Source organism: Schistocerca gregaria, chromosome 3 (assembly GCF_023897955.1).
Source record: "Schistocerca gregaria isolate iqSchGreg1 chromosome 3, iqSchGreg1.2, whole genome shotgun sequence".
NCBI classification, from domain to species: domain Eukaryota; kingdom Metazoa; phylum Arthropoda; class Insecta; order Orthoptera; family Acrididae; genus Schistocerca; species Schistocerca gregaria.
The window spans coordinates 530,832,096-530,843,478 of NC_064922.1; the positions used below are offsets into that span (position 1 = coordinate 530,832,096).

Below are 11,383 nucleotides of genomic sequence, written 5' to 3' on the forward strand. Positions count from 1 at the left end.
TCAGCAAACAGCCGCACATTGCTATCCACCCTATCCAAAAGATCATTTATGTAGATAGAAAACAACAGTGGACCTAGCACACTTCCCTGGGGCATTCCAGATGATACCCTCACTCCGATGAACACTCACCATGGAGGACAACGTACTGGGTTCTATTACTTAAGAAGTCTTCGAGCCATTCACATACTTGGGAACCAATCCCATATGCTCGTACCTTAGTTAGGAGTCTGCAGTAGGTCACCGAGTCAAACCCTTTCCGGAAGTCAAGGAATATGGAATCCGTCTGATACCATTCATCCGTGGTTCGCAAGATATCATGTAAAAAAAAAGGGCAAGTTGCGTTTCGCAGGAGTGATGCTTTCTAAAGCCGTGCTGATGCATAGACAGCAACTTCTCTGTCTCAAGGAAATTCATTATATTCGAACTGAGAATGTGTTCGAGAATACTGCAACAAACCGATGTTAAGGATATTGGTCTGTAATTTTGAGGTAATGTGAGAATCCATCTTGCCAGTCTTTTATTACAGAGTTTTGCTGTGAGAAGAAACTCTAACGCCTTGTGGTGTGTGTATACTCTCATTTTTCGACCATGCAAGAAGAATCTGAATTTCTCGAAGGCCCAGACAACCGCCAGTGCTTCCAACTCGGTGAATGAATATTTTTTTCGCATTGGCTCAGGACACGGCTTCCAAAAGCTGTAGTTTTGTGTACCATATTACCACCTTCTTGGTACTTCTGGAAGATAATAGCCCCCAGTCCAGAATAGGAGCAGTCTGTGACCATACAAAATTCCTGTACTAGACTGGGGCGAGACACGATTGGCGCATTAACGAGCGTGTTTTTGAGTGTTTGTAACTCATCCTCAGCCGTGTCGTCTGATACCCACGTAGACTTCTTTCCGGGGAGTTGGCATAGCCATGGTGTTGTCAGTTGTTTTATGTGTATGAACCTCTCGTAGAAACTGACAACAGCAAGAAACCCATACAGTAGACAACATTCCATTAGAACTACCGGTAGCCTAGGGAGAGCCAGCCATGACAAAACTTTACCATTTGATGAGCAAGACGTGTGAGACAGGCGAAATACCCTCAGACTTCAACAAAAATATAATAATTCCAATCTTAAAGCAAGCAGGTATCGGCAGGTGTGAAAATTACCAAACTATCAGTTTAATAAGTCACGGCAGCAGAATACTAACACGAATTCTTTACAGACGAATGGAAAAACTGGTAGAAGCCGACCTCGGAGAAGATCAGTTTGGATTCCGTAGATATGGTGGAACACGCGAGGCAATACCGAACCTACATCGTATCTTAGAGGATAGATTAAGGAAAGGCAAACCTACGTTTCTAGCATTTGTAGATTTAGAGAAAGCTTTTGACAATATTCACCGGAATATTATCTTTCAAATTCTGAAGGTGACAGGGGTAAAATACAGGGAAAGAAATGGTACTTACAATTTGTACAGAAACCAGATGGTGACATGAAAGGGAAGCAGTGGTTGAGAAGGAAGTAAGAAAGTGTTGTAGACTACTCCAGTGTCCCCGATGTTATTCAGTCTGTATGATAAGCAAGCAGTAAGGGGAACAAAAGAAAAATTTGGAGTAGGAATTAAAATCCATGGAGAAGAAATAAAAACTTTGAGGTTCACCGATTACATTGTAGTTCTGTCGGAGATAGCAAGAGACCTGGAAGAGCAGTTGAACGGAATGGGCAATGTCTTGAAAGGAGGATATAAGATTAACATCAATAAAAACAAAACGAGGGTAATGGAATGTAGTCGAATTAAATCAGGTGATGCTGAAGGAATTAGATTAGGAAATGAGACACTTAAATTAGTAGATGACTTTTGCTATTTGGGGAGCAAACTAACTGACGTTGGCCGAAGTAGAGAGGATATAAAATGTGGACTGGCAATGGCCAGGAAAGCGTTTCTGAAGAAGAGAAATTTGTTAACTTTGAGTATAGATTTAAGTGTCACGAAGTCGTTTCTGAAAGTATTTGTATGCAGTCACTGGAGTGTAGCCGTGGATGGAAGTGAAACACGGACGATAATAATTTAGACAAGAAGAGAACAGAAGCTTTCGATATGTGGTGCTACAGAAGAATGGCTCAAATGGTTCAAATGGCTCTGAGCACTATGGGACTCAACTGCTATGGTCATTAGTCCCCTAGAACTTAGAACTACTTAAACCTAACTAACCTAAGGACATCACACACATCCATGCCCGAGGCAGGATTCGAACCTGCGACCGTAGCAGTCGCACGGTTCCGGACTGCGCGCCTAGAACCGCGAGACCGCCGCGGCCGGCTACAGAAGAATGCTGAAGATTATATGGGTAGATCACGAAACTACTGAGGAGGTACTGAATAGAATTAAGGAGAAGAGAAATTTCTGGCACAACCTGACCAAAAGAAGAGATCAGTTGGTAGGACACGTTCTGAGGCATCAAGTGAACACCAATGTAGTATTGGAAGGAAGCGTGGAGGGCAAAAATCATAGTGGAGACCAAGAGATGAATACACTCAGCAGATTCAGAAGAATGTAGGTTGAAGTAGTTCTTCGGAGATGAAGAAGCTTGCACAGAATAGAGTAGTGTGGAGAGCTGCATCAAACCAGTCTCTGGGCTGAAGACCACAACAACATTTGATCCCTCGCATTTTGTGCTTTCTTGACAAAGCCTAACTCTATTGTGTCATTACATTTGCCAATGAGTAATTCCTGGTACTCAATGGAAGTTTCATGTAGCAGTGTCGCATTGTCTCCGTAACAGTATACGACTGGCTCAGGTAACGGTTCTTGTTGACAAGCGTCACGAAAAACTTTACCGGATAACAGCATCCCGATGTTTCGTAGTCCTACCATAACACAATCTCCTGTTTAACACTTTTTTTTAGGTGTCCTGTGACCAATAGGTCTTTGGGAAAGCCTCTCTGAATTCACTGTAGCTGCGGCAGTTTGCTACAATGTTATGCCTGTGCTCTTCTATTGAACCCTCCAAGAATTCACAGACAAATTCGAATTTGTGTGCTAGTGGCCATGACTCGGTTAGTACTCTACAGTACTGAGCAGTCCACCTACATCCACTCTACATCTGCATCCATATTCCGCAAGCCACCTGACGGTGTGTGGCGGAGGTTACCTTGAGTACCTCTATCGGTTCTCCCTTCTATTCCAGTCTCATATTGTTCGTGGAAAGAAAGATTGTCGGTATGTCTCCGTGTGGACTCTAACCTCTCTGATTTTATCATCATGGTCTCTTCGCGAGATATACGTAGGAGGGGGCAATATACTGCTTGACTCCCCGGTGAAGGTATGTTCTCGAAACTTCACCATAAGCCTGTACCGAGCTACTGAGCGTCTCTCTTGCAGAGTCTTCCACTGGAGTTTATCTGTAATCTCCGTAATGCTTTCACGATTACTAAATGATCTTGTAACGAAGCGCGCTGCTCTCCGTTGGATCTTCTCTATCTCTTCTATGCCGGCCGCGGTGGTCTCGCGGTTCTAGGCGCGCAGTCCGGAACCGTGCGACTGCTACGGCCGCAGGTTAGAATCCTGCCTCGGGCATGGATGTGTGTGCTGTCCTTAGGTTAGTTAGGTTTAAGTAGTTCTAAGTTCTAGGGGACTAATGACCACAGCAGTTGAGTCCCATAGTGCTCAGAGCCATTTGAACCATTTATCTCTTCTATCAACCCTATCTTGTACGGATCCATGACTTGGGATGTGATGAATGGTGGTTCTCCTTATAAGTGTGAAAACTTTGAATTGAGAGAATATACTTATATCCTGCCCCACAAACCAACCGTCATATCGCGCCACTGGACTTTAACTTCTGGTTTGCATGAGCCCAAGGTTTTATGGCCCGCCGGTCCCTGAAGGCTTGTCATCGGAGTTAAGTGGTAACGTGACCGTGCACCCGAGATAAGCGCAATGAGGTTCGTCTCCGTACTCGGGCTCTACGCATTACAGACTGCACGCGCTCCGCCGAGCGTTGTATCCAAGTAAGCAGGCTCTCCTGCCATTTATCGGCCTGTGCCGCGGATGTGGCTGCGGGTTAAGTTGTAAAATTTTATCTTTCACATACCTGGTGATCAACAACCTCACGGCGAAGTGCTGTGGCGTCGGGCTGAACTTCAACACGAGCGACACGTTCGCACATTTGTCTCATCTCATGAGCCAAGTTATTCTCCTGGGTAGTGAGACATGTTCGCTCTTCTTCTATTTTTAACATTTCTTCCTGTGTTTTTTTCAGCCACTCCTTGTCCCTGGTTTTTGAGAGCAGAAATAGCCATCTTGGTTGCGCTCACTACGACCATTACCAGCGCTGCCTCATCTCACTAAATTTGGGTATTTTCCTGTACATCTCATGCTACTAGTCTGGCTGTCCTAACCTCACAGTTGGACTCTACTGCTACTTCTCGCGCATCATCCGACGCTTTCCTCATGTCGTCAACCTCTGCTTTTATACCCTTAAGTTCATTCCTGGCCTTATTTACGATTTCAACAAACTCCTCAGCTCTCCTTTGGATTTCCTTAATTTCTTTCATGACTTCGTCCTGTCTCTTTTCCTCTTTGTCTTGTCGCTTCTGAATTTCACTAATTTCATTAATGATGATCACCTGTCTTTGGTCTTCTTCCTGATGTTTCTTTTCTTCCCTTTCCTTCGTCTGTTTTTGTGACAGCTCTGCTAATAGTGTCACATTTAGAGAAAATATCAATGATTGGCTGACGGAATGAAATTTATGGGAAAAGTTTTTGTTAGGTTTTATAATAAAACTTACACGTAATGAACCTTGAACAGAATGACTTTCTCAATGTTACCCACTATGGATTGTGAAAACAGCGATTACATGAAACCCAGTTCACACATTTCTCCCATGACATACTGAAAGCTTTGGATCAAGGCAGCCAAGTAGAAGCAGTGTTTCTTGATTTCAGAAAAGCATTTGAGTCAGTACCATACCCACCCTGGGTTGAGGAGTTTTTTGTAGGGAGGACACAGCATATTATCTTGGATGGGGAGAAATCGTCACATGAAGAAATAATTTTGGGTTTGCATCTGGGAAGTATGTTGGGGCCCTTGCTGTTCATGCTGTATATTAATGACCTTGCAGACCATATTAATAGTAAAATCAGGCTTTAGCAGATGATGCAGTTATCTGTAATTAAGTACTATCTGAGAGAAGCAGCACAAATATTCAATCAGATCTTGATAAGGTTCCAGCATGGTGCAGAGATTGGCAACTTGCTCTAAATGTTCAGAAATGTAAAACTGCACTTCAAAAAATGAAAAAAAACATAGTATCCTATGACTATAATATCAGTGACTCACTGTTGTAATTGGCCAACTCATACAATTACCTGGGTGTAACACTTTATAGGGATATGAAATGGAATGATCACATAGGTTCAGTCGAGGATAAAGCAGGTAGAATACTGGGGAAGTGCACTCAGTCTACAAAAGAGATTGCTTCCAAATCACTTGAGCGACTGGTTCTGGAATATTGCTAAAGTTCTATAATATTGCCCACACCAGATAGGACTAATGGAGGATACTGAACGCGTACAGAGGTGGGCAAAGGTTTGTTTAATCCGTGGGAGAGTGTCACAGAGATACTGAAGGAAATGAACTGGCAGACTTTTGAAGACAGCTGTAAAATATCCAAACGAAAGTCTTAATAGACTTTCGTTTCAAGAACCGGCTTTAAATGATTACTCTAGGGACATACTATAACACTCAATGTATCGCTCACATAGAGATTACGAGGAAAAGATTAGAATAATTACTGCACACAGAGAGGCAGTCAAACAATCATTCTTCCCGCGCTCCATACGTGAATGGAACAGGAAGAAACCCTAATAACTGATACAATGTGACGTATCATCTGCCGTGTACCCCACTGTGGTTTGCAGAGATTAGATGTAGATGTTGATGCAGATGTACTCTCGCAGTCTGGATATCTCTCCTTAAAGGCACCGTAAAGCCTGCTGACGTTCAGATCTTGGCCAGAATACTCCTTGTTACTATTTCTTCTTCCATAATGACTCTTGATTTTTGAAAAAGAGTTGACATGTTCCGAAAACAAGCTTCTCATCTGCTGCCGTGAACTACTTCTTTATGCCACATCACCCCACTTTTCTGTGAACGCTACTTCACCTTTCCTCTGTGCAAACACAAGAGCCTCGATTCTGCTTTTGGTTATTGCAAAATCAGGCATAAAAGTGATCTTACAGGCCTGGACAATGTCACCCATTCCATCTAGCCACGAGTAACAAACCGTACGCCACCTGTGGTCTTTAGCGTCACCATACTGAGCATGACGCCTTCTGTTCACACACTTTGACAATCAAACCCGTCAAATAGGAGTTTTGCTACACGGAATCTTTGAGTGCTTAGAAGTCTTGGAACAGAAATTTTCTTTGTTTATATGGGACACAACCACTTGCAGCTGAACTGAAACAAGACTTGCACAAAACAACAAAATATTACGTAATAACATTAGATATTAGTTATGAATATTTAGTACACAACTTTCTGCAGGCTCAGTTTCTGCTTCCAACAATAAGTTTTTACTGTTCACATAAGGTTTCCCTTCAGCTTCCTTTCATCGTGAACTGACTCTCTCTTCTTTATTTTTCTGCTCATGCCACTGTAAATCCTTCTATTTACAATGTGCTTTCGTGAAGTTAACAAGCAGAAACAAAAAACAGAGTGTGGCTGCTCAGTAGTGCCGCAGATAATACTATCAATTATAAACCTTTGTGGTTATTCGTTCGCTTAAACCAGCGGGCTCGCTTTTGATTGGGCTCGAGATTTCCCGAAAATACCATGAAATCCTACCACTGCATAACCTCATGCTGTGTTTGATTTTTCATACAGTACTAGACCTTTAAGCTGATTTAGACGAACATGTTGTCCTCCAAAAGTGTTACTTGGTTGAATGCAGTATAACATTTTATTTGTTTTTGAGAGCCGGTAATGATTTTCCAGCTGGATTGGAAACGAGCAATTCAGTTCCTGATCACATATTAGAAAAGGAGTTAAAAACATTACCATACGATAATCAGTTTGAAAAGAATGCGGCAGCAGTGAGGTGAAACAATCAACACAATTAATTAAGAATTAAATGCAGAGTAAGAAATATATCGCAATAAAGTGACTATTGTTTATCTCGAGAATGACTTAAGCAGCACGACCGGTGTTGGAGATAGTACCATCAGATGTCACTAGATCGCAGGTCGAACGAAAGCGGAAAATTGGACAATCATGATTACAATCTTTTATTTATTTATTAGCTGTCGTTATTACGCATGGCCTGCAGCCTAGGGGGTATTTCAGTCCGTGTTTTACTTTCATTATTAAAATCCAGTCAGTGGCAACCCCATTTTTGAATATCTTGTAGGCGCCCCAGACTACAAGTTAGTTAAAAGTTGTACTCGTCTTGACGACACCAGGTGTAATTTTTTTCACCTGACATTTGGAAATACTTATTTTCGTTATTTTATTATGTGTATCGCCTGTTTCTTTAAAATCAAAAATCATCGGAATGAAGCTTGGTAATCACAAATGAATTGTTAGGTGTCGCATTCTCCATAAATGTTACAAGGTCCTTAATTACTTGACATTCTTCCACCTCCTTTACTAAGACAGGTCGTTGTGATAGTATCAAGAAAAGTCTCTAGATCGCAAGCCCATCAAAAGATCGAGCATAACCCGAGATTTCCCGAACTGTGACGTAAGCTATTCAGACAATATTATGAAAAGGATTTTTGCTACTCACCACATAGTGGAGATGCTGCGTTGCAGATAGGCACAACAAAATATTGTCAAACATGAGCTGTGTGGTAAGTTGTCCATTCTGGTGGAGGGCTGTTTGACCGAAAGCTTTGTTTGACAATCTTTTTTTTGTTTCTATCTGCGACTCAGCATGTCTGCAGCATGGTGAGTAGCAACCATCGTCTTCATAATATTGTTATTATGCCGTTCTGGATTTTCCATTGTTTAAACTATTCGAACAGCTCGTGTTCAAACACAGTCTCCACAGCACATACGGCTCATGCCATCTTTCGGGCCTTATATGACTTACTAGAAATGATTGCAGCTCTTAGCCCGCATTTCAGGTTGCTGGTAGGATGGCACTTAGCTTAGTTTTTCGGGTGTAACTAAAAAAAAATTTTTTTACACTTAGCCCCTTATTGATTTCCTCTCCAGAAGTAATAAATGGGTACAGTGGGGTGACTGCCAGTGATATGCAACACAAAGCACGAATTAGGAATCTTCTGTTATCAGCAGAGAACTGGTAGAGCTTATATAAGATAACAGCTATAACGAAAGACATTTTTTGCAAATGCGTTTAATTTGGGTGATAAAGATAATATATTGTACCTGTCACGTGTGAGGATCAGTTTGGCTTTGTGCTGCGCGCCATGCACAAATTACTTAAATTCGTATTTCCCGCCTACATTCGGCTCGCTTCGAGCCTGGAGCTGTAGTTGCAAGTCAGGGGTTAGGCTAGAATGAAGTGTGTTATCTTTCTGCACGAAGGAGAGCTTACGGAATGTTGTGCAAGTGATCTTGTGTGACAGTATACATTACAGTGGTTAGGAGGAAAGGTCAGGGCAAGCGGAAGTGTTGACACCATGCAGCGTGTTTTGGTTAATATTTCTCCGCTACTAAGGCACTCCTCGAAGGAGAGTTTTACTGCGTTTGGTACTAAAACAACGCTGGTCAGAAACATATCAGTCAGTTGCAACAATTTTAATTCGTTTAAAATCCAGGATGTAAATGATTTCAATGAAAGAGTGAAGAATAGTAAAGTTCCTGTTATTGTAGATTTCTTCGCAACGTAAGTGTTATCTGTAGGCAACGCACAGCTACTGTCTACCAAGTTGCTTATCAACTGCCTCTAATTTTTCTGTGTTACTAAATATATTTTGTTTTTTTGATAGATGGTGTAACCCGTGTAGAATGTTAGCGCCTCGTATTGAATCTGTCATCGCTGAGAAAAAGGGACAGGTAGTTCTTGCGAAGGTAGACATTGATGAACAAACAGATCTGGCACTGGATTATGACGTAAGTGTACTTTTGTATTTTCAGGACGAATTGTTCATACAGCAACGGAGTGTGCGCTGTTTTGAAACTTGTCCAGAGATTTATTTATTTATTGGTGTCAAGTCAGCTGTGTATTTTTACGAATAAACAGTATGGTGACTTACACAGTAGGGTAACACGCACGGTGCATGCAAACTGCACTTTGTAGTACTAACTTGTATTTGTTGTGCCATACGATATGACGCACTGTTCTCTGATAAAAAGGTAGACGATCACTGCTTACTTTAGAGGCTGGAGCAGCAACTAACTGTAGGAAGAGTCGTTGACATGAACTTTTGTGACGGAAGTAGTATGTCATGTTGCTCATATATACAGTACAGCATAATTGTGTATGCAGTCAAAAATTTGCGACATTTTTCCATAAATTCAACAATGTTCAGTGTTTCCTAAAGTTGCAGTCCGAAATTTATCTACAACTGTGCAGTGCTGCAACAAACTTCGAACTCAAGTCCCAAACTACAGAGTAATGATAATCAAACGATTTATAGCAATTTAATGTTGATTGCCACTACATTCCAGCTGACAGTGCACTTAAAGATTGTTTCATGTACAGTAGTGATAAATAATCTGTGGTATCACAGTTTACTTTCCAAGAGAGCTTCTTCGCTAACATCTGTTATACACTACAGCCAACATAGTAATAATCTTAAGGATCAGGTAACACCAGATGGAATCCATGACAAGCAGGAAGAGTTTCATTATGCCTATCATAACATCCATTAAAGAATTTACACATATATGTAATTGTGGACATCATATTAAAGAAAAGTGACAATGAAAACAATGCTAAATCTATGTCATCGTACAGTGACAATGCATTGTATGTGTAGTAGAGGAGAAAGAGGAGTGAGGGATTACGACAACAATGGTATAACATGTTTAGATTATGCTGTTCCTATGTGTGTCATTAATGATTTTGTTTTTAAATGATTGGTAGAATTAACTCTTCGGGATGTACCTTCTTTGTTGTTGAAGTGTCAACATAGAAAGCTATACATGATGTGCTGGCTGGTTTCCTCCTATTCCTGGCAACAACCTGATATTAATCTCTCTCTCTCTCTGGGTGGGCGCTTGCACACACACACACACACACACACAGGGACTTTGCTTGGTCTCAGTGTTAATTTACAATTATGTCCTATTAAGCAAATGACTATTTTTCATTTATTTTTCCAGGTTTCTTCGGTCCCTGTGCTTGTAGCAATAAAGGATGGCAAGGAAGAAGATCGTTTAATTGGCCTGCAAGATGTTGACAAGCTAAAAAAGTTTGTTGATAATATATGTGGAAGTACTGCGGCAGCAGCAGCAAAGGCATCATAGAATTGGAAACATTACAAAGATCTTACTGTGATATATGTTTTCAGAATATTACTTCACATAGTTCAATAATGTTCTGTAAATTTTGTTATGCGTCAAACGTAATGCAGAAATGAATATAATGAAACCACTCCTTTCCCGAGAACAAGGCTCTATAGGCCTGTACATAACACAGATGTTCACTCTAGTGCAATTAATATTCACTGTAATAAGACACTGGTAATAAAAAGTTAAGCCTGAAATGTTTCATACCATTGTCCTTTCTGGTTTAATTTTTCAGTTTCTACTAATACATGAGTATTCACAATTTTTGAGATGGGTAATGGATAGGTTCACTTCATTTTTTTTTTTTTTTTTTTTTTTTTTTTTTTTTTTTTTTTAACAGTAGCATCTTTCATGATTTACCTGATGAACTATTAATGCAGAAAGCTCGTGAGAATCTTTCACCTCGTGTATTTTGTTATTTTGGAGAACCTCGTCTGAAGACAAGGACAGGAGTGTGTATGTTGCAACTGCAGCGACATAGAAAAACATCTTTGCAGAGGTGAACGTGGTTCCAGACATCACAGTTGCTAAGAGCTGAAATGACACTACAGATTGCTTCATTGTTTATGTCTAGCATTTGTCACAACTATCTTTGAGTCCAGATAGTTTCAGCCTGACAGGTGCTGTACTCTAGCAGATAACAAAAATGTATCCATGTTGAATGGTGGGAAGAAAAACTGGGCGTATGCCCCAAAGGCAGGTACTTACGTGTGTGTGTGTGTGTGTGTGTGTGTGTGTGTGTGTGTGTGTGTGTGTGTGTGTGTCTATATATAAATAGAAACAAACTTCCACATGGGAAAAATATATTAAAAACAGATTCCAAGACTTACCAAGCGGGAAAGCGCCGGCAGACAGGCACAATGAACAAAACACACACACACACACACACACACACACACACACACACAC

The 11,383-nt window shown here is 41.0% G+C and overlaps 1 protein-coding gene across 1 annotated transcript; it reads left to right on the plus strand.

Moving 5' to 3' along the window:
- The first annotated feature begins 8,489 nt into the window (after positions 1-8,489).
- LOC126355084 (thioredoxin, mitochondrial-like) lies at positions 8,490-10,678 on the plus strand. The gene is made up of 3 exons (XM_050005275.1): positions 8,490-8,846; positions 8,950-9,073; positions 10,289-10,678. The coding sequence occupies exons 1-3, from the start codon at positions 8,641-8,643 to the stop codon at positions 10,430-10,432; spliced, it is 474 nt and encodes a 157-aa protein (XP_049861232.1). The 5' UTR covers positions 8,490-8,640; the 3' UTR covers positions 10,433-10,678.
- The last annotated feature ends 705 nt before the right edge of the window (positions 10,679-11,383 follow it).